Source organism: Lissotriton helveticus, chromosome 4_1 (assembly GCF_964261635.1).
Source record: "Lissotriton helveticus chromosome 4_1, aLisHel1.1, whole genome shotgun sequence".
Taxonomy (NCBI): domain Eukaryota; kingdom Metazoa; phylum Chordata; class Amphibia; order Caudata; family Salamandridae; genus Lissotriton; species Lissotriton helveticus.
The window spans coordinates 403,194,201-403,221,175 of NC_136063.1; the positions used below are offsets into that span (position 1 = coordinate 403,194,201).

Genomic DNA, 26,975 nt, shown 5'->3' on the forward strand with positions numbered 1-26,975 from the left:
TTTTCCCTTACTATCAGGAGATGGATGACGAGGATGACTGTGAGGGGTCTGAGGTCCCTCTGGCACTGCAGTGCCAGTTGAGTCAGGACTGGGCAGACGAGCTAGGGAAGGCCAGTGGTCTGGACACCGCCCGACACTGGATTTGTCTCTCCTCCCTCCGTGGCTACGGAGGAGGGGGCTGCTTACAGTGTGGTGTTGACTAGGGCGGCTAAGGCCTTGGCTCTTGAGCTCCCTGTCGCGGTCATGAGGACTAACCTCCTCACTGAGGTGCTCAAACCGCAGGCAAGCTCCTCTGAGCCTCTACTGCCGTTTATCTAGGCCCTCACTGACGTTCTTCTGGGCACCTGTTCCAAGCCCTCCACAGGCCTTCCTGTGGATCAGGACGTGGCCCGACGCCACCGCCTGGCTCCGGGCACCCGTGGCTTCCTGTCCGTTCACCCCACCCCCGAGAGCCTGGTGATGCAGGCCTCTATGTCCCAAACAGCATTCCCGACCGCTCCTCCGGATCGAGAATTTAAAAGGTACGATCAGTTTGGGAAGAAACTTTTCTCCTCCTTGAGTTTGGGGCTGCGGTCTGTCAACACCGCCTGCCTTTTGGGACGCTACACCCACACTTTGGGGGATACGGTTGCGGAGGTGCTGCCACAGTGCCGGAGGAGGCCCGGGCAAAGCTCACCCAAGCCATGGCGGAAGTGCGGGATGCAGCACGCTACTCAAAGCGGTGTGGACTCGACACCACAGACTCGCTGGGTAGGGCGATTGCAACAACAGTGGCAGTTCGCCGCCATGCCTGGCTGAGGTCTGCCAACTTTTCGGGGGATGTCCAGGCCGCCCTCATGGACATATCCTTTGATGGCCGTCGCCTCTTTGGCGACAAGGCGGACAGTGCGCTGGAGCGTTTAAAGGACTCCAGGGCTACAGCCAAGTCCTTGGGCCTATGCCAACGCCAGCAAACTTCCGCTTTTTGCTCCTTTCGTGTCCAAGGAAGGGGCACCCCCACACGTCCAGCCAGCCACAGGCCGCAGACGCAGGCTCAACGGGGTCGCAGACCTGGTTACTGCCATGGCCTTACCGGGGGACAACGGCAGGGTCAGTCCACACCCGCCCCTGCAGCATCTGCCTCTAAGCCTTCCTTGTCCGGCATTTCAGGCCCATTCGTCGCCAGTGGGGGGCAGGGTCCGCCATCGCCTCCCCCACTGGCGTACCATCACGTCAGACAGGTGGGTGCTGCAAATCGTCCGAAGGGGCTACTCCCTCCCCTTCGAGGCGACCCCTCCAGCCATGCCACCGCAGTAACACCGCAGGTCGGGGGATCACTTGCAACTTCTGCTGGCGGAAGTTACGGCCCTCTTTGCCAAGGGGGCCATCGAGCGTGTTCCTGGGCCAGAAGTAGGACGTGGTGCTGTTCCCACTACTTTCTGGTACCCAATAAGGGCAAAGGAGGCATATGCCCTATCTTGAACCTACGGAGCGTCAACGGCCTCCTCCGGGAGGAGAAGTTCAAGATGCTGACTTTGGCTCAGGTCCTAGCTGCCCTGGACCCAGAAGACTGGATTGTAGTGTTGGACTTTGAGGACGCGTATTTCCACATCCCCGTCCTGCTGGCCCACCGGCGTTACCTGCAGTTCACAGTAGGCCACGGGCACTTTCAGTTTACCGTGCTCCCCTTCGGCCTTACCAGCGCCCCAGGGGTGTACACGAAAGTGATGGCGGTGGTTGCAGCTCATCTGCGCAGATTAGGGGTATCAGTCTTCCCCTATCTCGATGATTGGTTGTTGAAGGCGGGTTCGCCCCAAGCAGTTTTCCCCCACCTCCAGACTATGGCCGACCTCCTGCACTGGCTGGGGTTCTCCATCAACGTGCCGAAGTCACACCTGTGCCCCTCTCAGGAGTTCCTTTTCATCGGAGCGGTTCTGGACTCAGCGCGGTTTCGGTTTATCCCCCCGAACAGCGGGTTCGGGATAGTCAGGCTCTGATTCCGATCTTTCAGCCTTTATCCCGAGTCTCGGTCAGGTTGACGCTGCGGCTCCTGGGGCTGATGGCCTCCTGCATCCTTCCGGTGCATCACGCCAGGTGGCTGTTGCGGGCTCTGCAGTGGGACCTGAAGTTTCAGTGAGCACAGCATCAGGGCAACCTGTCCGACCACGTTCTGATTTTGGAGGGCACTGCGAGTCAGTTGCAGTGGTGGCTCAGGAACCGTGATTGGGTCAGCGGCAGATCCCTCTCCCTACCCAAACCGGAGCACGTAGTGGTGATGGATGCATCACTCCTGGGATGGGAGGTGTAGGAGAGTAGGGTCTGCAATCCTATGATCACCCAGATTTTTGCTTTTTGCTTCACTGGTTTACGACTTTCCCTGGCTGTGGGCCTGCTAATCAGACCCACAGCCTAGCTGTTCTCTCTACTCCAAATTATACCCAGGTACTGAATTGGCACTGGGCCCTCTCCTAGTCCCTGTACCCAGGGCTGAGGTGCACCCAGAAGTCTCCCAGGGGCTGCAGCATGTATTATGCCACCCCTGCCCTGACTAACTAAATCAGACACAACTGGCTGCTTGACAGCTGGGGCAAAGTGGTGTACTCACCCTCTGCTGTAGATATAGTATTCCTATATCTAAACCTAAATGGACACACAGATCTCCTATCAGTCACTCCTATGGCAGGCCTTGACAATCCTGAAGGCAGAGTGCTTGGAATCGTATGAGATAGTGCTCTGGCATGAGCTGAGCCTGTCTGCGGCTTTCGGGATCCATCCCTTAGCCGTTTCCACGCTATCGCATACCATATACTCTTAAATGCATTATAATCCTCGCGGTTATATGCCAACTCTGGTATCGCTTTATCAAAACATGTCGAGTAAGGTGTCATACGAATTGGAATACTAACCCCTCGCCAATTCTGGCGACGGGGTTAGCATTCCACCCTTCTAGAGGGACACGACATGTATGTAACCTGTAAACCCGGTTAAAGTCAGACATAGCCTCAGCTCCACAAGATGGATGCTGCCACCGAGACACAAGTCTGCCCCCCTGCTGCTGGGAGTCCTCCCAGCGCAGGAGGCAAGGACAAAGGGTTTCCTGCCAGGGGCGGTGCCAGCACCGTCCCAGACAGGATTTTGTGTATTCTAGGTAGGCAGGGCTTTAGAGGAAGGTGACTGCAAGTGGCACCCCGGTGCTCACTGTGCATAGGCCGGCTTGAACCAGTTCCAGGGGCACTCCAGCCCCTGATCTGGGGAAAGCCCGCCAAAGGAGAGGGGTGTAACCACCCCCCTCCTAGTCCCACCCATAGGGCAGGACTTAGTCGCGTGCCAGCCCCTTTTTACAGGATAAAGGTAGGAACTGGCCCCCTTCCAAATTAGATCATCTTTGAATCCTGAACCGACTTTCCACGAAAGGAACTCAAGACTCTTCTCAAGATTCTCCCTTGTGACTAAGGAGTAGTCACCCTGCAGCAGCAGGCACCAACCAAGCATCGCGGTCTGCTGTAAGTCTCTCCTCCGGATCAAGACTGCCCAGCACGACGAGAACCGGCTTCCCTGGCACCTCTGACCTCAACCTGCATCATCAGCCCAGCTGTGATCCGTGGGTGTGACGAGACCTCGAGGGACCGGCCATCTTTAAAGACTGCACGACGCTTGTCCAGCACGACCACCGAGTGACCCTCGACTGAGTGCTTTGGGGTAAGAGAAGCCCCGACCCTGAGCAGCTCCAGCACCGAAGTTCAGCCCCCCTGCATCCACGAGATCTGCGTGGGGCCCTTCTGCTCTTTGCTGCTCACCGTGTTGTCCTGGTCACTTGCCCGTTGACTAGTGGCCCTCTTACGACGCTTCACGACGACAAACACCACTGGTCTGGTTGCTCCAGACTAGCCCTTGCTCCCCTCCAAAAGAGGAGCACCCTGGACCCTCCTGGTCCACTCCAGACTCCATTTTAAGTCCACCGCGTGGGCTTGCATTTGCCAAGACTTGTTGCCCCAATCCTGGGTCCAGCGACGTCGACAGCAGATACCTTCGTGGGACAGCTCGCACCTCCATCCTAGTCGCCGACAACGCCTCCTGGTCCGAGAGACTGCAGAGCCCAGCAGCGCCCACTCACCTGGTCGAGGTGACTTCGTCCGGTGCCATCCTGGTGCCCACCTAAATCACTGGCTAGTGATTCAGAACTTGGTCCCCTCTGCTTACAGGTCTTCTTCTTCCCTGATCCAGGCTTGGATCACCACGAACTTCTTCACTGGCCGCCTGCCAGCAACTTCTTTCTTCAGGCTCCTGGTTCTTCAACGAGGGTTTCAGACGCAACTTGAACCCTATGCAGCCGCAGCCCCTGGGCTAGGTAAACTGAGTACTCCGGTGCTCCAGCATAGTCCAACACCCTAAGTGTTCGGATCCACTCTTGTTTTCGACCCACCTAGTCGGGTTCGCCCGAGAACAGTAACTTTGTGATTGCTAGTATCCATAGACTTGTTCCCGCATTACGCGTGAGAGTTACCACTCTGCACACGGCGTCCCTAGGCCTCCTGCTTCTAATCCAAGGGTTCAGCATTGTAGGCCTAGCGTTTCTACAGTCTAGAAAAGTATTACTTACCTGCTAGTAACTTCGCATTCCACTTCTTGTGTATATGGTTTTTCGTGCCCCTCGGGCATTTGTGTAAATTGTGCGACTTTCGGTATTTCTTTAAGAGTTTTGTTGTGTGCTTAGCTCCCTGTCTCATAAAGAGCCAGGGTAGTCCTGTTATAAATAAATATACTTTATTTTTGATAACAACTTGTGTGGTGTCCTTTCACTTGGTGTTCAAGGGGTAATGTGATGGTAAAACAGCTGGCTTAACACGCCCTCTAGAGTCTTAGCCTTAGACTGCTCGTATCCATGCTACTAGGATAGCTGGTCTATCAGGTTGGTTTACAACCAATCATCAATAAGGGTTGTCTGGACTGATACATAGTGATCACTAGAATAGTGAGCACTGCATATCAGGCCAACTTCTCACAGGAGGGCCACATGGGAGAAGCGGAGATCAGAGGCCTCTTGTATCCGGCGGAGTTCCGGCTCCAGATCAACCTTCTGAAGCTGCAGGCGATCCGACTTGCACTGAAGGCATTCCTTCCCTCTGTCCGGGGAAGTATAGTGGAGGTGTTCAGGGACAACACCAAATCCATGTGGCACTGCAACAAACATGGCTGGGTGGGGTCGTGGACCCTTTGTCAGGAGGCTCTGCACCTCTGGCAATGGCTAGTGCACCAGGGCGTCACCCTGGTGGTTCAACACCTGGCAGGTTCCCTGAACGCCAGTGTGGGCGAACTCCGCCGCCATGCATGATGGATCACGAATGGCGTCTGAACTCGCATGTGGCGCAAGGTCTCTTTCGGCAGTGGGGAGAGCCTTGGTTAGATCTATTCGCCATCGAAGAGAACGCGCAATGTCATCAGTTCTGCCCGTTGGAATTTCTAATGTGGCACTCTTTTCGCCGCGAGTGGAGCTGCGGTCTGTTGTACGCCTTTCAGCCTATACCACTTCTGCCCAGAGTGCTGAAGAAGATCAGTCGAGACCCGGCCAAAGTCATCCTTGTGGCTCCGGACTGGGCACGAAGATACTGGTATCCCGAGCTACTCAGCGTGTCAGTCGATCTCTGATTCGTCTGCCTCTTCAGGAGTACCTTCTGTCGCAGCAGCAGGGGACGGACCTCCACCGAACCTGTCCAGTCTCCACCTACATGCGTGGAGATTGAGTGGTGGCAGGTGAGGCCATTTGACTTGCCTCCTGAAGTTTGCGATGTGATTCTGGCAGCCAGGCGTCCCTCCACAAAAACGGTATACGCCTGCAGGTGGAACAAATTTGTGGCATGGTGCACAGCAAAGGCTGTGGATCCACTCTCTTCCCCCCTTTCAGAGGTTCTCCTCTTCCTTCTTTCTCTTGCCCAGCGGGGCTCTGCTCTGGGCACTCTCAATGGCTACCTCTCGGCCATTTCAGCCTTCTTAAGACTTCCTGATCAACCTTCTCTTTTCAAGTCCCCTGTTGTAAATAGATTCTTGAAAGGCATCACGCACATGTTCCTTTCTGTTCCCTTCGTGATGCCTCAGTGGGACTTGAGTGTTGTTCTAACGTATCTGATGTCCGCTCCCTTTGAGCCACTTCATAACTGTCCTCTTCATCTTCTGACTCTTAAGACTGCATTCCTGGTTGCCATCACCTCTGCCAGGAGAGTGAGTGAGCTCCAGGCTCTATCTTCTAAACCTCCTTTCCTCTCTGTCCTTCCGGACAAGGTTGTTCTAAGGACTTGTCCTACTTTCCTGCCCAAGGTGGTCACAGCCTTTCATATCGGGCAGTCCATCACCTTGCCCACCTTCCATCCGCCTCCCTCGAAAGAAGAGAGGCTCCACCGTCTGGATTCAAAACGTGCACTCTCATTCTATCTGGACCGCACACGCCAGTTCCGGGTGGACGACCAGCTCTTTGTTGGTTACGTGGGCGCAAAGAAGGGACGGGCGGTGCACATGCAGACCATTTCTCGGGGGTCGTCTTGTGTATCAAGGTTTGTTACTCCTTGGCGAAAAAGGAGCCTCCTGTTGGGCTGCGCGCCCATTCCACACGGGCCACGGCGGCTGCTATGGCCCTGGGTCGGGAAGTCCTCTTGCAGGACATCTGCCAGGCAGCTACGTGGGCCTCGCTGCACACATTTGCTAGACACTACTGCCTGGACAGCCAAGTCCTGAGAGATGGCTTTTCCGGCCGTTCTGTTCTCCAGGACTTTCTGGTGTGATCTTGGTTCGTAGACCCACCACCAGGGTTGGTATTGCTGGGGTATCTATTCTAAGGTAAGGAATCTAACACTAATCTGTTTCTTTCAGATGCACAAGTTTCTTTCCTTAAGTAACGATATATCTGTAAGAAACAGTAGTTAGTGTTAGATTCCTTACCGCCCCACCCATCCTCCCCATTCTGCGAACCGATATCTAGGGTTAAGGGCATCCCTTTCAGGGCCCTAGTTTCATGGCACCAGTGTCGGTTTCTATCATGGCTCTGCGTTCCTGGCGCGGAAAGCTATGTACAGAAACCACATCAGCGCGCGACGGCGGCGTCTAAGTACTCCGATGTCATCCCGGCGATCACCACGACGGACGCGGAGCCGCAGACGACGCCTAGCGATGAGCAGGGGTACTGCTGACAACTTTCTGGAGCCAGTCTGACGCCTGGGGATATTCTAAGGTAAGGAATCTAACACTAACTACTGTTTCTTACAGATATATCGTTACCAAAGGTAAGTAACTTGTGCTACACACACATTCTGCCATTGCAGACTGCGTGTTTTGGTGTAAAACAAGGGGAAAAGTCGACATGGCACCCATTCCTGTGTGCCATAGTTACAACCCACTATCCTGGCATAGATCAGTCACCTCTCTAGCTTGGTGCCCTATACCAGTGGTGAGGGTACAGCTGCATGAACCCTTTACCCCTAAAGGGTCTAAGTCCATTCTTAGACATTGTAAGTGCAGTGCTGCCATTAAGAGTGTATGGAGATGGGAGTTTGTCATTACGAACTCCACAGCACCATAATGGCTACACTGAAAACTGAGAAGTTTGGTATCGAACTTCTCAGCACATTAAACCCACACTGATGCCAGTGTGGGAATTAACGAAAAATGCACTCAGAGGGTATCTTAGAGATGCCCCCTGAAAAACGACCAGCCTCTGGTGGGTTCCCTGACTGGTACACAGCAGCCTGCCACCCCGAGACATGTTTCTGGACCCCTAGGGTGGGATCCTTCACTCCCGAGCCCAGAAACAAAGTCTTTCCAGGACGGAGGTGTTCACACCTCCCAATGCCAGAAATAGCCATCTGTGGCAGGGGAGCTTCAAAGGCCTGGCAGCCTTTGTGATGCGACCCCCAGTGTGAGAAGTTGGCCTGATATATAGTGCTCACTATTCTAGTGATCACTTTGTATCATACCAAACAACCCTTATTGATGATTGGTTTTAAGTCAACCTTATTAGACCAGCTATCCTAGTAGCGTGGACAAGAGCAGTCTTTAGGTTAAACTCTAGAGGGCGTGTTAAGCCAGCTGTTTTACCATCACATATACCCCTTGAACACCAAGTGAAAGGACACCACACAAGTTGTTATAAAAATATAGGATATTTATTAATAACTGTTATACCCTGAACTCTTTATGAGTCAGGGAGCTAAGCACAATACAAAACTCATATGAAAATACTTCAAGTTGCACAATTTACACAAATGCCCGAGGGGCACGAAAAACCATATACACAAAAAGTGGAATGCGAAATACTAGCAGGTAAGTAACAAGATCCAGAGGCTTCAGGATCGCTAGGACTACACTACTGAACCCTAAGGTTAGGAGCAGGAGGCCTTGGGAGATCGGGTGCAGAGTGTGCACTCTCACGCGGGATGCGGGAAGAAGTCTATGGATGCTAGCGTTTCTAAAGTTACTGTTTCCGGACGAATCCGACTAGATAGACTGAAAACGAAAAAGGATCTGGACACTTGGAGAGTGAACCTGTGCTGGAGCACCGAAATGCTTGAGTTACCTAGCCCAGGGGCTGCGGCTGCATAGGGTTCAACTGACGTCGGGAATCCTCGTTGAAGTCTATGGAGCCTGAAAGAAGAAGTTGCTGGCAGGCGACCAGTGAAGATGTTCGGTGTGATCCAAGGCTGGATCAGTGAAGGAGACGACCTGAAAGCAGAGGGGACTTAGTTCTTAATCACTGGCCAGTGATTATGTGGGCACCAGGATGGCACCGGACGAAGTCACCTCGACCAGGTGAGTGGGCGATGCTGGACTCTGCAGTCACACGGGCCAGGAGGCGTTGTCGGCGTCCAGGCTGGAGGTGCGAGCTGTCCCACGAGGCTGTCGGCTGTCGGCGATGCTGGACTCAGGATTTGAGCAACAAACCTTGGCAAAGGCAAGCCCACGCGGTGGAGTCAAGATGGCGTCTGGAGTAGACCAGGAGGGTCCTGTGCACTTCTTGTTGGACAAGAAGCAAGGGCCAGTCTAGGGGACCTAGACCAGCGGTGAAAACGTCGTGGTACGTCGTCAAGAGGGTCACTAGCCAACGGGCAAGTGACCGGACAACGTGGCAAGCAGCAAAGAAGCAGAAGGGCCCCACGCAGATCTCGTGGATGCTGGGGGGCTGGACTTCGATGCTGGAGCTGCTTAGGGTTAGGGCTTCTCAAACCCCAATGCACTTACTCGAGGGTCTCTCGGGGGTCGTGCTGATGAAGCGTCGTGCAGGTCTTGAAGATGGCCGGTCCCACGGGTCTCGTCACACCCACGAATCTCAGCTGGGCTGGATGATGTAGGTAGAGGTCAGAGATGGCAGGGAATCCGGGTCTCGTCGAGCTGGGCAGTCGAGCTCTGTCATCGCACCCCACCTGCGGGACATCATCAACACCTCCTTCGACACCGCTACCTTCCCGGAGAGCTGGAAGCACGCCGAACTCAGCGCCCTACTTAAGAAGCCATCAGCCGACCCCACCGACCTCAAGAACTACCGTCCCATCTCGCTGCTCCCGTTTCCGGCAAAAGTCATCGAGAAGACCGTCAACAAGCAACTGGCCGCCTTCCTCGAGACGAACGGCTCCCTCGACCTCTCGCAGTCTGGCTTCCGGGCCAACCACAGCACCGAGACCGCCCTGATCGCAGCTACCGACGACATCCGAGCCCTGCTCGACAACAGAGAAACAGCGGCCCTCATCCTCCTGGACCTCTCCGCGGCCTTCGACACTGTCTGCCACCGTACCCTAGTACAGCGCCTCAGCAACGTCGGAATCCAGGAGAAGGCTCTAGAATGGATCATCTCCTTCCTCGCCGGAAGGACACAGAGAGTCCGCCTCCCCCCGTTCAGATCGGAGGCCACCGAAGTCATCTGCGGCGTTCCTCAAGGCTCCTCGCTCAGCCCAACACTCTTCAACGTCTACATGAGCCCCCTCGCAGCCATCGCACGCCAGCACAACCTCAACATCATCTCCTACGCCGACGACACCCAGCTGATCCTCTCCCTCACCAACGACCCCGCCACCGCCAGAGCCAACCTACACGAAGGGATGACAGACGTTGCCAAGTGGATGATGAACAGTCGCCTGAAACTGAACTCGGACAAGATGGAAGTCCTCATCCTGGGATCTTCACCCTCCGCCTGGGACAACTCATGGTGGCCCCCCGCCCTGGGCAGCGCACCCAAGCCCACAGACCACGCACGCAACCTGGGCTTCATCCTGGACTCCTCCCTCTCCATGACCAGACAAGTCAACGCCGTCTCCTCGTCGTGCTTCAACATCCTGCGCATGCTACGTAAGATCTTCCGATGGATCCCCACCGAGACCAGGAAGACGGTCACCCAGGCCCTCGTCACCAGCCGTCTGGACTACGGCAACTCCCTCTACGCCGGAACCACCGCCAAACTCCAGAAGAGACTCCAGCGGATCCAGAACACCTCAGCACGACTCATCCTGGACATCCCCCGCCGCAGCCACAACTCCGGACACCTGAGAGACCTGCACTGGCTCCCCGTCAACAAGAGAATCACCTTCCGGCTCCTCACCCACGCACACAAAGCCCTACACAACCAAGGCCCAGGATACCTCAACAGCCGACTCAACTTCTACGCTCCCAAACGCCAGCTTCGATCGACCAGCCACGCCCTCGCCGCCGTCCCCCGCATCCGAAGAGCCACCACAGGAGGAAGGTCCTTCTCCTACCTGGCTGCCAAGACTTGGAACTCCCTTCCGACCCACCTCCGCCTGACCCAAGACCACCTCGCCTTCAGGAAGCAGCTCAAGACCTGGCTGTTCGAGCAGTAGCGGACCCCCTCCCCCCAGCGCCTTGAGACCCTCCGGGTGAGTAGTGCGCTATATAAATGCTTTGATTGATTGATTGATTGATTGATCCGGAGCATGGACGTGCAGCAAACCGCAAGAGCTTCGATGGTGCCTGCTGGTGCAGGGTGGCTACTCCTTAGCCACAAGGGAGAGTCTTCAGAAAAGTCAAGAGTTCCTTTCGTGGAAAGTAGTTCAAGATTCAGAATGATCTAATTTGGGAAGGGGGGCCTGCTCCTACCTTTATCCTAAGAAAAAGGGGCTGGCACGCGACTAGGTCCTGCCCTATGGGTGGGACCAGGAGGGGGGTGGTTACACACCTCTCCTTTGTCCGGTCTCTCCCCAGCTCAGGGGCTGGGGTGCCCCAGGAACTGGTTTGAGCCGGCATATGCACAGTGAGCACCGGGTGCCACTTGCAGTCACCTTCCTTTCAGCCCTGCCTACCTGGGATACACAAAATCCTGTCTGGGATGGTGCTAGCACCGCCCCTGACAGGAAACCCTTTGTCCAGGCCTCCGTTGCTGGAAGGACTCCCAGCAGCAGGAGGGCAGACTTGTGTCTCGGTGGCAGCATCCATTTTGTGGAGCTGAGGCTGTGTCTGACTTTAACCGGGGTTCACAGTTACATACATGTCGTGTCCCTCTAGAAGGGTGGAATGCTAACCCCGTCGCCAGAATTGGCGAGGGGTTAGTATTCCAATTCGTATGACACCTTACTCGACATGTTTTGATAATGCTATACCAAAGTTAGCATTTAACCGCGAGGATTATAATGCACTTAAGAGTATATGGTATAGCGTTATCATGGAACAGCTATTTGGACTTGGTTCCGCAAGCTGCAAACGGGCTCAGCTCATGCCAGAGCACCATCTCACATATTTCCAAGCACTCTGCCTTCAGGATTGATAAGGCCTGCTATAGGAGTGACGGATAGGAATATATGTGTCCATTTTAGGGTTAGATATAGGAATACTATATATAAAGCAAAGGGTGTTTACACCACCTTGCCCCAGCTGTCGTGCAGCCAGTTGTGTCTGTTTGGGTGGCCAGCCAGGGGTGGCATAATACATGCTTCAGCCCCTGGTAGGCCCTGGGCACACCTATGCCCTGGATACCTAAGGTATGCTGTACAGGGACTGATAAGGTGGCCCAGTACCAATTGGTAAAATGCACCTAAGGTGCATGGTTGTAATTTAGAGAGAGAACAGCTAGGCTGTGGGTCTGATTAGCAGGCCCACAGCCAGGGAAAGTCGTAAACCAGTGAAGCAAAAAGCAAAAATCTGGGGTGGCCATGGGATTGCAGACCCCACTCTCCTACACCCAGCATCTCCTGCTATCAGGAGCAGGCCCCCTTCCTGTCTCCCCTCCTTTTCCGCAGGAAGACAGGCAGGGAAAATGTGCCAGACCAGAAGGTGGGCCCACCTCTACCAACCCCACCCCTTAGGTAGGGGAGGCAAGGTGAAGCCCACTTTTCAGTGCCCACCATCTTGCAGATTACAGGCACTCCCCAATCAGGATTAGGGATTGTGCTCACTCCCCCACGTGGGGTGGGCACACCAAGGGTGTAGTCACCCTAAGGTCAGTAGCCCATTGGCTACTGACCTCGAGACCCCTAAAACGCCCCCTAAATACAGTATTGAGGGGGCAGCCCTGAACCAAGAAGTCAGACAAGAAACCAGAAGAAGAAAAGGAGGACTGAACAGCCGTGCAGAAGCTAATAAGAGGAGAAAGCCCACTGACTTGGCCCCAGCCCTACCGGCCTGTCCCCACCTTGAACCTGCTTCAGCAAAATTCCAGTGTGTCTTGCAGCCAGCAACTCCAAGAAACCCGGGGGACCGGCCTGCCTTCCATCCCAAAGACTCTGTCGCTTGTGAATACCGGATTTGTTCAACAGACTCCAGCTCGGCAAGGATCCCGAGTTCGAGTGGCCCAACATCAAGAGGAGGTCTCTCCGGCGATCCGGACCCGAGAACCGGTGATCCCCGACCTGCCTCCAGCCGATGCCTGCAGCCTCAAACCGGAAGGCCCACCCCTTGACCCCAACTAGGAGCTGGTAAGAAGATCCGACCCTAAAAGGCACCCCTGCACCTGACGCACATGGCCTTAACCGACGGCGCCTAACCAACCCCCAAGAATCCAACTTACCTCTCCAAGTGGTGGGCGCACCCAGAAGACCTTCGTCCCCGAGCCTCCAGCGCTTTTGCAAACGAGAGACTCCCCCTTGAAAGCTACAGGGTTTCCGATGCCAAAACAGCACTCTCCACCCGGCCGCCCCAGTGCCGCGGAGGGTGCATCTTTTGTGCTGGCCTAAACCCCCATTTGCCCTGAGCTTAAGTCCAGGAGCTTTGCTCCCACAACCTAGTGGCATGCTAGTCAGCAGCCACCAACCGCAGGCCCCCTTCCCCCATTGGATAACATTGGGCCTCAGCACTCTGCACCCGGCCGCCCTAATGCCGCTGAGGGTGTAACAAGAGTGCATCCTTGACCCTGGGGGACCCCTGCGTCTAACCCCAGAATACCAACTCCCACTACAAAGTACTTACCTGCTAACCGATAACACTATTTTCCTCCATAGTTATAACATTGACTTTTTTTTTAATGAAAAGTTTCCAAGTGTGGAGTTGGAAAATCTAAGAAATCCTTTTACAACTGTACTAAATAACAAAAACGCTTTTACTTACCTGTTTACAGGAGATGTCCCAGTGTAGTATCCAGGTATTACTACACTGTGTAAGAAAAGTAATCTGAAATTAATCTAATCCTCATTTTACTAAAAAGCCTATACAAAGTATATGTACTGTATTTCCAAAGTATTGCATTTTCAGTAGCAATACTGTAATCAAAACAAAGTGCATATACTATTGCAAACCAAACTGTGTTACAACTGCATTACTACTGTAACGTATTTACTGCTTACCTATGCCAGGTTTGCTTGGTTCTAGAAAATAAAATAACTAAAAGAATGTTTTCATACATAAACAATTGGTCTTAAGTTTAGTCTTTCAGTGTGTGAATTAATTTGCTGTGTACAACAAATGCTTAACACTGTCCTCTGATAACGCCTTACTGCTCGACCACACTACCTCAAATAGAGAGTGAGGTGCTATCTACTTTACCTCTGCCTGCCTTTTGGCGTCCACTGGACTCGGTGTACACTATACCTCACCTTGGTATAGTATACACAGAGCCAGCTTCCTACAGAGTCATTATTAAATCGGGTAGAATCATTATTGAAAACTTTCTTTGCGAAATAGAATTCTACTTTTGTGTTTAGGGCAGGCCGTGGTTGCCTCTGTTTATGCTGAACTTTTACTTCTTAGAGGGATTTGTGCATGGGAAAATTGCTTCTGAGTGATCTGACTATTACAGTTGGTTACACAAAGTCTGTTTTATTTCAATAACTGTATCAGACTATATATTTTTTAATGTAATGTCTTTTTCAAATACAGATCCTGACTGAATTAGGTGGTTTTGAAGTGAAAGAGTCTAAATTCCGTAGAGAAATGGAACGTATTCGAAACCAACAAACAAGAGATTTGGCATTAGAGGTAAACACATTATTCAACTTTTACGGTTAGATATTTCTGTATTAACAAAAAGTAGGCTTAATAGCTGTGTCTAGTTTGTTTTTTCACACTCTTGGGTTGTAGAGTACTGACCGGTAGGAAATAGGAACTGTAATTTTTTCCAACACATGAAGAGTTAGACTGAAGTCAAGGTCGCGGCAGTGTCTCATCTTTTCTCAGTTCCTGGAGTTGCACACACCAACCGACTTCATTCCACAGCCCCTTATCCTCTATGAGCTAGAGATCAGATGTGCTTATGCCTAGCAGTTGTGTGTTCTCTATGCATTGCTGCTGAGTGTACTTTTTTTATTGATGTGGTCTGGAGATTCTAGTTTGACAACAACCCTGGGTAACTAAAGCTACACATACCCCTGCTACTACCATCTTTTCTGATAGAGACTTCTATTTAGTACTCCACAGCAGACCGTCTGGATCCGGAAGATCTTAAGCAGTATTCCATTAGGCCGACAAGGGGTGCCTCATGGCTCGCTACTATGTCAGTCCGTTCCAGAAGTGATACCTGGGGGCCCTATTAAGGTGCCCCCCAGGCGCACTGGCATCAGTCCCTTTCTTTCCGCATCAACATTGTCGGATTCGAAGCTACCCCTCATATCTTTGGGACTAATTTATGAAAACATTTCTACACTGTGCAACGGAATATGTCTCCTTCCAAGTCTACAGGGTACAACCCTTTGGGGAATGTTGCAAACAAAGGTCTGTCACTGTCCCACATGTGGTTTGCCTGTGGTGCCTAGGTTCGGACCACAACTCCAAGGTCTGCAGTTATGGTAAATTGATGCACCCCAAGGCCATTTGAGACTGGGAAGCTAAACTTTCATCGCGAAGCCCAGTAAGACCCCTTGACGAGACAAGTCTAAGTACAAAGATAGGTCCTGGTCACACGGTAATTCCGATAGATCCTCCGCTAAATCCAAGAAGAAAAGAAGTCCTTGCGCGACCTCCCTCGTTCCGTCGCATTCCATCTTCACAGAGGGTGCCATCGATTCCTACCCTTGGTCAATCGGTGCCGCAGCAAATTGAGAAGTTCCTCAAAGCTATGCTACAACTTTTTGGCAAGTTACCAGCTAAATCTCTTGTCACCAAGGAGCTGAGAGGGTTCCCAACTGGCATTCCGTCCTCAGATCTGCCCTGTATGCCTGTTGTACCTTCTGGATTTGCTCATGGCTTCGCTCCCTAGCTACACAACCTACACTGAAACACGATACACCAACTGCCAACCCATAGCATTGTCCGATGCTGAGACAGCGCCACCCTGGCCTCAACCAACCAATGCTGCATTCTTCTTTATTGAAGCCACAACCATCATTTAGCCACCCTTCTGATAAAGTGTCTCTTGCGTCCTCCATTAATTATTTGGCACAGACTCTGAGAAGGGGTCTATGATGCTGGGTTTGAGATTGCCCAGCTATATTGCTATATCTGAAAGAAACAGTTAGTTATAGATTCCTTACCTTAAAATTACCCCATGCATCAGACATCCAGAAAGTTTTTCGTCTGCAGTCCCCATGTGCATTGAAAGGTGGCGTTGGTCGGCTCCTCATTCGCGGTTTGTGTCGTGCTCGACGGGATGTCGTTGCAGTAGCTACTTAGATGCCGCCCTCGTGTGCTGTCAGTTTTCTTTTTAGTGCCAGCCAGCCAGATCCAGAGAGAGCGGTACCTCCAGTCACTTGTTTACTGACTTTTTCTCTACTTTTGTCGACACCGTTTTGCTAAGTCTTTGACTCCTGGTGTACGAAGGAATGCCTGGCTTCAAGGCTTGCGGTTCCTGTAACCGACTGATGTCAGTGACATATCTGCACCCCGTGTGCCTGTTTTACCCTGAGCACGACCACGACCCCAAGTCGTGCTCCAACTGCCGGACGATGAATCCAAAGTTTTTGCGGGAGCAGTCCTGAAAGCTTCTTGAGGCCCGGCAGTCGAGGTCCCGGTCGCGTTGGAGGTCGAGAGACCGGTCACGGAGCCACCGCCATCATTCTTCGTCGAAGTCTTTGCACTCGAGGTTAGGTAATTCGAAGCACAAGAAGAAGTCGCAGAAGCATCAGCGCTCTTCGACTTCTCCTCGTCCATCGGCCGAGGGGGGTGAGGGTGGTGCCCCTCTCGCGGCTCCACTTACAGAGTCCGAAGGGTCAACTCGGCGTTCTCCAGCCCCCGCCCCCTTTCCCGGGGACCGGAGCGACCCCTGCCCAGCTTCGTCAATTTTACGAAGCGATGTATGCCATCTTTGGGCAGCCCAACACCACCGGTGCCCTTTCCGGACCCGCAGAGGGCCCTGGGCCTTGGAGGCCGGCATTGGTCGACCTTATGATACCTACACCTGCGCCAATTCCATCGGCACCACGTCCGCAGCCAGCATCTGCTGCGTCCCCAGCAGACGTCGACCCCGGCCTCCACCTCGTTGTAGACACAGAGCCGGACTGGCGTCGACCGATGCCGGATCCGGTGGGTACTTTTGTGCCCTTGTTCTACCCTGGCTCTTTTAGACACGATTGGCAGCCAGAAGAGGGTGAGGAGGACTGGGAGGGGTCTGGAGACCCTCTGACTGACCAGTTAGGCTGTGACCTGGACTTACAAGAGGAACTTAGGGAAGCCAATGGTCTGGATACCTCACCAGACCGTGGCATGTTGTCTCCTCCTACTGTGGCTACGGCGGATGGAGCGGCTTACGCCGTGGTGTTGCCTAGGGCGGCTGGGGCTATTCACCTCGAGCTACCTACGGTGGCAATCAGGACTAACCTCCTGACAGGTGCTTCAACTGGCAGCGAGCTTTTCGGAGCCCTGCTGCTGTTCGACGAATCAATCAATCAAATAATTTGTAGAGCGCACTACATACCCGCAAGGGTTCCAAGGCGCTGAGGGAGGGGAAAAGGGGGTTGCTTTAGCTACTGGTCGACCAGCCAGGTCTTGAGTTGTCTCCTGAAGGTTAGTAGGTCTTCGGTTTGTCGTAGGATGAGGGGGAGGGCGTTCCAGGTTGTGGTGACGCGGTGGGAGAAGGATCTGCCTCCGGCTGTGGTTCTACGGATGCGCTGGACGGTGGCCAGAGAGAGGTCTGTGGAGCGGAGTTTCCTATTGGGTACGTAGAGGGAGAGTCGGCTGTTGAGGTAGGCTGGGCCGGTCTTGTGGAGTGCCTTGTGTGCGTGGATCAGGAGCTTGAAGGAGATTCTTTTGTCGACAGGGAGCCAGTGCAGGTTCCTGAGGTGGGGGGTGATGTGGTCGCGGCGCAGGACGTCGAGGATCAGGCATGCAGAAGCATTCTGGATTCTTTGAAGTCTGTTGATGAGCTTGGGCGGGGTGCCGGCGTAGAGGGCGTTTCTGTAGTAGTCTGCTGCTGACTAGGGCCTGGGTGACTGTTTTTCTTGTGTCTGTCGGGATCCATCTGTAGATCTTGCGGAGCATACGGAGGGTGTTGAAGCAGGTGGAGGAGACAGCGTTGACTTGTTTGGTCATGGTGAGTTTCGAGTCGAGGATGACTCCCAGTTTGCGTGCGTGGTTGGTGGGTGCGGGGGGGGTGTCCCCAGTGACGCGGGCCACCAGGAGTCTTCCCCATGCTGAGGGGTTGGGCCCGAAGATGAGGATCTCCGTCTTGTCTGTGTTTAGCTTAAGGTGGCTATCCTCCATCCATTAGGCGACGGCCTTCATTCCCTGGTGGAGGTTGGATTTGGCAGTGAGAGGGTCCTTGGTGAGGGAGGGGATGAGTTGCGTGTCGTCTTCGTAGGAGATTATGTTGAGGTTGTGATGTCGGGCGATGTGTGCGAGGGGCGCCATGTAGACGTTGAACAGCGTCGTGCTAAGGGAGGATCCCTGCGGGACGACACAGATGATAGTCTTCGGATCGGAACGGGGGGAGGTGGACTCTCTGGGTTCTGCCGGAGAGGAAGGGGGAGGTCCATTCCAGGGCCTTGTCTCGGATCCCTGCGTCGTGTGCGTAGTGTGCGGTGGCAATCTGAAAGAAACAGGTTAGTATTAGATTCCTTACCTTAGAATATCCCCAGTCGTCAGACTGGATCCGGAATTTTTTGCGTAGCAGAACCCTTGCGCGTCGGTAGGCATAGTCTGCGGCTCCGCGTCCGTCGTGGGCGCTGTGATGACGTCGTCGGAGTACTTGGACACCGCCTCCGCGTGCTGACGTCAGTTATGGGGCTTCGGCGCCGTCGGGGGCTTCGGCGCCGTCGGGTGCTTCGGCCCCGACACCGCCGGCGCCTTCGGGGTCGACGCCGCAGGGCCCCACTGGATCCGCTTCTGGATCCGGGTCGGCGCCGGTTGACCTAACAACCTCACCGGCGCCGTCTTCGGGCGGCGCCGCCCCCGATGTCTCCGTCGATCCGGCGCCGCTCTCTACGCTGTTTGGAGAGTTTTACTTCAATGAGCCGGTCCCATCATTTGACTCCCCTGAGTACCAGGAGATGGGTGATGAGGAGAATTGGGAGAGGTCAGAGGACCCTCTGACACGGGAGGACTGGACACCTCGCCAGACACTGGTTTTGTCTCACCTCCTACCGTGGCTACGGAGTAGGGGGCAACCTACAGTGTGGTGCTGACACGGGCGGCCAAGGCCTTGGGCATTGAACTCCCCGTCGCGGCCGTGAGGACTAAACTCCTCACTGAGGTCCTTAAACCGCAGTCAAGCTCAGCTGAGCCTCTGCTGCCATTTAATGAGGCCTTGACCGACGTTCTTTTGGGCACTTGGTCCAGGCCCGCTACAGGTTCGCCTGTAGATAGGAACGTGGCCAGATGCCATCGCCTGGCCCCGGGCGACCCCTGTTTCCTGTCCACCCACAGTTCGGGCTGGGCTGTTCCCATGAGGCACAGGGTCAGACTGATTTGCATATGGCCATGTCTGAACTGGGGTGGCGGAGTGAGCTAAAGAACGGTGATGGATTAAACCCAGATCAGTTGACTGGGGGTGAGTGTTTGTATTGTCAGCGCTCCGTCCATCATCACCTTTGGTTTTTCTTCCTGTCCTCCCACCCCACCCCTGAGAGCCTGGTGATCCAGGCCTCCAATTCCCAGACTGCATTCCCGTCGGCTCCGCCTGACAGGGAATCCAAGAGGTATGAGCAATACGGCAAAAAGGTATTCTCCTCCCTGAGTCTGGGACTGCGGTCTTCCAACACCGCATGCCTCTTGGGCCGCTACACCCACTCTCTGTGGGATACGGTTGCGGAAGTGCTGCCAGAGTGTCCGTTGGAGGTACGGGCCAAACTCGGCCAAGCCCTTGTGGAGGGCCGGGATGCAGCCAGATATTCTATCCGGTGTGGGCTGGATACCACCGACTCACTAGGTAGAGCGATGGCAACGACGGTGGCGGTCAGACGTCACGCCTGGTTGAGGTCCGCCAACTTTTCGGCCGATGTCCAAAACACACTGATGGACATGCCGTTTGATGGCCGTTGCCTTTTTGGCGACAAGGCAGACCATGCGCTTGAGCGCTTTAAGGACTCCAGGGCTACGGCCAAGTCCTTGGGCCTCTCGGCCCCGCGCCAGCAATCGGCTGCCTTTCATTCCTTTCGTGGCCACGGAAGGGGTGCACCCACACGTGCTGCCAGCCACGCTCCGCAGGGCAATACCCAACGTGGTGGCGGCCGTGGGAACCGCCGTCCAGGCGGTCGGGGGCAGCGGCGAGGTCAGTCCACACCTTCCCCCGCAGCATCCGCCTCAAAACCCTCCTAGTCCGTGCTTTCAGGCCCATGTGACGCCAGTGGGAGGCAGGGTTCGCCATCACCACCTCCACTGGCGCACTGTCACGTCGGACAGGTGGGTGCTGCAGATCGTCCGAAGGGGCTACTCCCTCCCCTTCGAGGCGACCCTTCCAGCCATGCCACCGCCGGACCACCGAGTATCGGGGGATCATTTGCGGCTTCTGCAGGAGGAAGTTACGGCCCTCTTGGCCAAGGGGGCCATCGAGCGCGTTCCTGGGCCAGAAGTAGGGTGTGGTTGTTACTCCCACTACTTTCTGGTACCCAAGAAGGGCAAAGGGGGCCTACGCCCTATCTTGGACCTAAGGAACGTCAACGGCTTTCTCCGGAAGGAGAAGTTCAAAATGCTGACACTGGCTCAGGTCTTAGCTGCCCGGGACCCAGGAGACTGGATGGTAGCGTTGGACTTGCAGGACGCTTATTTCCACATCCCCGTCCTGCCGGCCCACCGACGCTACCTGTGGTTCACGGTTGGCCACGAGCACTTTCAGTACACTGTGCTCCCTTTCGGCCTTACCAGGGCCCCACGGGTGTTCACAAAGGTGATGGCGGTGGTCGCAGCTCATCTGCGCAGGTTAGGGGTTTCAGTCTTTCCCTACCTCGACGACTGGTTGTTGAAGGCGGGCTCGCCCCAAACAGTCGTCAGCCACCTCCAGACAACGGCAGACCTCCTGCACCAGCTGGGGTTCTCCCTCAATGTGCCGAAGTCACACCTGTGCCCCTCTCAGAAACTCCTCTTCATCGGAGCGGTTCTGGACTCAGCGCAGTTTCGGGTTTATCCTCCCGAACAGCGGGTCCGGGATATTCAGGCTCTGATTCCACTATATCAGCCTTTATCCCGGGTCTCGGTCAGGTTGACGCTCCGGCTGCTGGGCCTGATGGCCTCCTGCATCCTGCTGGAGATGCATGCCAGATGGCATATGCAGGCTCTGCAGTGGGACCTGAAGTTCCAGTGGGCGCAGCATCAGGGCAATCTGTCCGATCATGTCCGGATCTCAGAGGGCACTGCAAGACAGTTGCAGTGGTGGCTCACGAACCGCGATTGGGTCAGTGGCAGATCCCTCTCCCTTCCCCAACCGGAGCACACAGTGGAGACGGATGCGTCCCTCCTGTGATGGGGAGGCCACATGGGAGAGGTGGAGATCAGAGGCCTCTGGTCTCCGGTGGAGTCCCGGCTCCATATCAGCCTTCTGGAGCTGCGGGCGATCTGGCTTGCACTGAAGGCATTCCTCCCCTCTGTCTGGGGAAGTGTTGTGCAGGTGTTCACGGACAACACCACCGCCATGTGGCACTGCAACAAACCGGGTGGGATGGGGTCCTGGACCCTTTGGGAGGAGGCTTTGCACCTCTGAACGTGGCTGGAACGTCAAGGCATTACCTTGGTGGTTCAACACCTGGCGGGTTCTCTTAACGCCATGGCGGACAAACTCATCCGCCGGTGCTTGATGGATCACGAATGGCATCTGAACTCGGACATGGTGCAAGGTCGCTTTCGGCATTGGGGAGAGCCTTGGTTAGATCTATTCGCCACCGAAGAGAATGCGCAATGTCATCAGTTCTGCATTTGGAATCACCAAGGTGGCACTCGCAAGGCGGCGCTTTTCGTCACGAGTGGAGCTGTGGTCTGTTGTACGCCTTTCCGCCTATACCACTTCTGCCCAGAGTGCTGAAGATCAGGCGCATCCGGGCCCAAGTCATTCTTGTGGCTCCAGACTGGGCTCGAAGAGTATGGTATTCCGAGCTACTCAATATGATCATCGGTCCCCCGGTCCGTCTGCCCCTTCGGGAGGATCTTCTGTCGCAGCAGCAGGGGGGCGGTTCTTCACCTGAACCTGTCCAGTCTCCATCTCCATGCGTGGAGATTGAGCGGCCACAGTTGGCACTTTTTGATCTCCCTCCCGAGGTCTGTGATGTCATTCTGGTAGCCAGGCGTCTCTCCACCAAGACGGTGTACGCCAACAAGTTTGTGGCATGGTGCACAGCGAAAGCTGTGGATCCCCTTTCTGCCCCTCTTTCTGAGGTCCTTCTGTTCCTTCTTTCTTTGGTCCAGCAGTGCTCTGCTCTGGGCACGATCAAGGGCTATCTCTCGGCCATCTCTGCCTCTTTGCGGCTTCCAGATCAGCCTTCTCTTTTTAAGTCCCCAGTTGTTAACCGTTTCCTTAAAGGCATTACGCATACGTTTCGACCCGTACCTTTTATAATGGCTCAGTGGAACTTGAATCTGGTCTTGACTTTTCTGATGTGCTCTCTGTGAGAAGTTGGCCTGATGTGCAGTGTTCACTATTCTAGTGATCACTATATATCAGTCCAAACAACCCTTATTGATGATTGGTTGTAAGTCAACCTTATAGACCAGCTATCCTAGTAGCATGGATACGAGCAGTCTAAGGCTAAGACTCTAGAGGGCGTGTTAAGCCAGCTGTTTTACCATCACATTACCCCTTGAACACCCAGTGAAAGGACACCACACAAGTGTTATGAAAATAAACAGTGTATTTATTAGAATCACAACAACCCTGTACTCTTTATGAGGACAGGGTGCTAGGCACACAACAAAACTCTTACGAAAATACTTAAGTTAGCACGTTATACACAAATGCCCGAGGGGCACGAAAAACCATATACTCTAAAAGTGGAATGCGAAATTACTAGCAGGTAAGTACAGTACTAATAGGCTTTGGAATCGCTAGGACTTGACTATAGAATCGTTAGATTACTTCTAGGAGACCTAGGGGACTCGGGTGCAGAGTGTGCACTCTCACGCGGGATGCGGGACAAAGTCTATGGAAGCTAGTAAAGGCAAAGTTAGTGTTCACGGGCGAACCCGACCTGGTAGGAAGAAAACGACAGTGGATCCTGACCCTAGGATAGTGAGGCTATGCTGGGACACCGAAGTGCCGAAGTTACCTAGCCCAGGGGCTGCAGCTGCATAGGTCTGAAAAGACGTCGGGAATCTCGTTGCCGGACCAGGAGCCTGGAAGAAGGAAGTTGCTGGCAGGCGACCAGTGAAGAAAAGTTCGATGGATCCAAGCCTGGATCAAGGAAGAAGAAAACCTGAAAGCAGAGGGGACCAAGTTCTTGAATCACTAGCCAGTGATTAAGTGGGCACCAGGATGGCACCGGGCGAAGTCACCTCGACTAGGTGAGTGGGCGACGCTGGCTCTGCAGATCTCACGGACCAGGAGGCGTTGTCGGCGACCAGGATGGAGAGGCGAGCTGTCCCACGATGGATGAAGCTGTCGGCGTCGAAGTTACCCAGGATTGGGCAACCAGCCTTGGCTAATTCAAGCCCACGCGGTGGGCTAAAAATGGCGTCTTGAGTGGACCAGGAGGGTCCGGAGTGCTCCTCTTCTGGAAGGGAGCAAGGGCCAGTCTGGAGCAACCAGACTAGCAGCAGTGATGTCGTCGGGCGTCGTTCAGGAGGCCACAAGCCAGCGGGCTAGTAGCCAAACAACGCGGTGAGCAGCAAAAAGCAGAAGGGCCCCACGCCGATCGTGGAGATGCTGGGGGGCTACTCTTCGGTGCTGGAGCTGCTCAGGGTCGGGGCTTCTCGGACCCCAAAGCACTCACCAGGAAATTACTCGGCGGGCTTGCTGTGCAGAAGTCGTGCAGTCTTGAAGATGGCCGGTCCCTCGAGGTCTCGTCACACCCACGAATCTCAGCGTGACTGATGATGTAGGTAGAGGTCAGAGGTGCCAGGGAAGCCGGTTCTCGTCGAGCTGGGCAGTCTTGATCCGGAGGAGAGACTTGCAGCAGACCGCAGTGTTCTTAAGATGGTGCCTGCGGATGCAGGGTGACTACTCCTTAGTCACAAGGGAGAAATCTTAGGAAGAAGTCTTGAGTTCCTTTCGTGGAAAGTAGTTTCAGGATTCAAAGATGATCTGATTTGGAAGGGGGCCAGTTCCTACCTTTATCCTGTAAAAAGGGGCTGGCATGCGACTAAGTCCTGCCCTAGGGGTGGGACTAGGAGGGGGGTGGTTACACCCACTTCCTTGGCGGGTTTTTCCCCAGCACAGGGTCTGGAGTGACCCTGGAACTGGTTCCAGCCAGCCTATGCACAGTGAGCACCGGGGTGCCACGTGCAGTCACCTTCCTCTAAAGCCCTGCCTACCTACAATACACAAAACCCTGTCTGGGACGGTGCTGGCACCGCCCCTGGCAGGAAACCCTTTGTCCTTATCTCCTGCTCTGGGAGGACTCCCAGCAGCAGGAGGGCAGACTTGTGTCTCGGTGGCAGCATCCATTTTGTGGAGCTGAGGCTCTGTTTGACTTTAACCGGGGTTAGGGGTTACATACATGTCGTGTCCCTCTAGAAGGGTGGAATGCTAACCCCGTCGCCAGAATTGGCGAGGGGTTAGTATTCCAATTCGTATTACACCTTACTCGACATGTTTTGATAAAGCGATACCAGAGTTGGCATATAACCGCGAGGATTATAATGCACTTAAGAGTATATGGTATGCGATATCATGGAAACGGCCAAGGGATGGATCCCGAAAGCCGCAGACAGGCTCAGCTCATGCCAGAGCACCATCTCACACGATTCCAAGCACTCTGCCTTCAGGATTGTTAAGGCCTGCCATAGGAGTGACTGATAGGAGATCTGTGTGTCCATTTTAGGGTTAGATATAGGTATACTATATCTACAGCAAAGGGTGAGTACACCACCTTGCCCCAGCTGTCGTGCAGCCAGTTGTGTCAGTTTAGTTAGTCAGCCCAGGGGTGGCATAATACATGCTTCAGCCCCTGGGAGACTTCTGGGTACACCTCAGCCCTGGGTACAGGGACTTGGAGAGGGCCCAGTGCCAATTCAGTACTTGAGTACAATTTGGATAGAGAGAACAGCTAGGCTGTGGGTCTGATTAGCAGGCCCACAGCCAGGGAAAGTCGTAAACCAGTGCAGCAAAAAGCAAAAATCTGGGTGATCATAGGATTGTAGACCCTACTCTCCTACATGACCCCCCCCCCCAAACTTTGGGACAATAAACTAACCTTGACCAGGTGAGTCTTCTTGCTCTAAGTGGAAATACCTGGAGAGCCCATCAGCATTGCTGTGATCAGTACCAGGTCTATGCTCCACTGTAAAATCCATCCCCTGTAGGGAAATGGACCAACTAAGCAGTTTGGGGTTTTCACCCTTCATCTGATTTAGCCACAAGAGGGGCTTATGGTCTGTCTGAATGGTGAAGTGAGTGCCAAACAAGTAGGCCCTCAGCTTCTTCAGGGCCCAGACCACAGCAAAGGCCTCCCTCTCAATAGCTGACCAATTTTTCTCTCTGGGTGTCAACCTCCTACTAATGAAAGCAATAGGCTGATCATTACCATCAAAATTCAGTTGAGACAGAACAGCCCCCACACCCAACTCAGAAGCATCTGTTTGGACAATGAATGGCTTGGAGTAATCTGGACTCTTTAGGATAGGTGCTGTGCACATGGCCTGCTTTAGGTCATTGAATGCTTTCTGACAGCTTGCTGTCCACTGAACTTTCTTTGGCATCTTTTTGCTTGTCAGGTCATTAAGAGGGGTCACTATGGACCCATAATTTCTGACAAACTTCCTATAGTACCCAGTCAGGCCCATGAAAGCTCGAACCTGAGTCTGGGTGATTGGAGGAGTCCAGTCCTTGATGGCCTGTATCTTACTCTCCAGTGGCTGAACCTGGCCTCCACCTACAAGGTGGCCCAGGTACACAACCTGTGTCTGCCCTATCTGGCACTTTGTGGCCTTGATAGTGAGGCCTGCCTTTTGCAGGGCCTCTAACACTTTCCTCAGGTGGACCAGGTGATCCTCCCAGGTGGAGCTAAAGACAGCAATATCATCTAGATATGCTGCACAGAAGTCATCCAGCCCAGTGAGGACTTGATTCACCAACCTTTGGAAGGTGGCAGGTGCATTTTTCAGTCCAAAGGGCATTACCACAAATTGATAATGCCCTCCAGGGGTAGAAAATGCTGTCTTGGGTTTGGCCTCCTCAGCTAACCTGATTTGCCAATACCCAGCTGTCAAATCAAATGTACTTAAGAAGTTGGCAGAAGCCAATTTATCTATAAGTTCATCTGCTCTCGGTATTGGGTGGGCATCAGTCTTAGTGACTGCATTGAGGCCTCTGTAGTCTACGCAAAACCTCATCTCTTTCTTACCACCCTGGGTGTGAGGCTTTGGCACTAGAACTACTGGGCTAGCCCAAGGGCTATCTGAGGGCTCAATGACTCCCAGCTCCAACATTTTCTGCACTTCAGTTTTGATGCAGTCTCTAACATGATCAGGCTGTCTGTAGATTTTACTCTTGACAGGCAGACTGTCTCCAGTGTCAACATCATGGGTACACCAATCAGTTTGGCTGGGTGTCAGAGAGAACATATGTCTGAAGGATTGCAAGACTTGCCTGCAATCCTGTTGCTGATGTTCAGTGAGGCTGCCACAAAAGACAACACCATCAACTGATCCATCATCAGGATTCTGAGTGAGCAGGTCTGGGAGAGGGTCACTCTCTTCCTCCTGTCCCTCATCTGTGGCCATGAGCAAGCTCATGTCCTTCCTGTCAACATATGCCTTGAGCCTGTTAACATGGAGCACTCTGAGAGGGCTCCTGGGAGTTCCAAGGTCCACCAAGTAGGTAACCTCTCCCTTTTGCTCAATGATGGTGTGGGGCCCAGACCATTTGTCTTTCAGAGCTGCTGGGGCCACTGGCTCCAGCACCCACACCTTCTGTCCTGGCTGGTACACAGTCAGAACAGCCTTTTGGTCATGCCAAGCTTTTTGAAGTTCCTGGCTGGCCTCAAGGTTTTTAGATGCCTTTTCCATGTACTCAGCCATCCTGGAGCGGAGACCAAGTACATAGTCCACTATGTTGGTTGCAGGCTTTTTGA

General features: G+C 53.9%; 1 protein-coding gene across 19 annotated transcripts in view; it reads left to right on the forward strand.

Annotated features, from left to right (window-relative positions):
- UBR5 (ubiquitin protein ligase E3 component n-recognin 5) overlaps positions 1–26,975 on the forward strand; it is a 2,132,574-nt gene that overhangs the window by 1,617,056 nt on the left and 488,543 nt on the right. For all 19 annotated transcript variants that reach the window (XM_078686916.1, XM_078686920.1, XM_078686919.1 and 16 more), the window contains one exon: positions 14,275–14,373. In XM_078686916.1, coding sequence (XP_078543042.1) covers positions 14,275–14,373 — 99 coding nt within the window. The remainder of the gene's footprint in view (positions 1–14,274; positions 14,374–26,975) is intronic.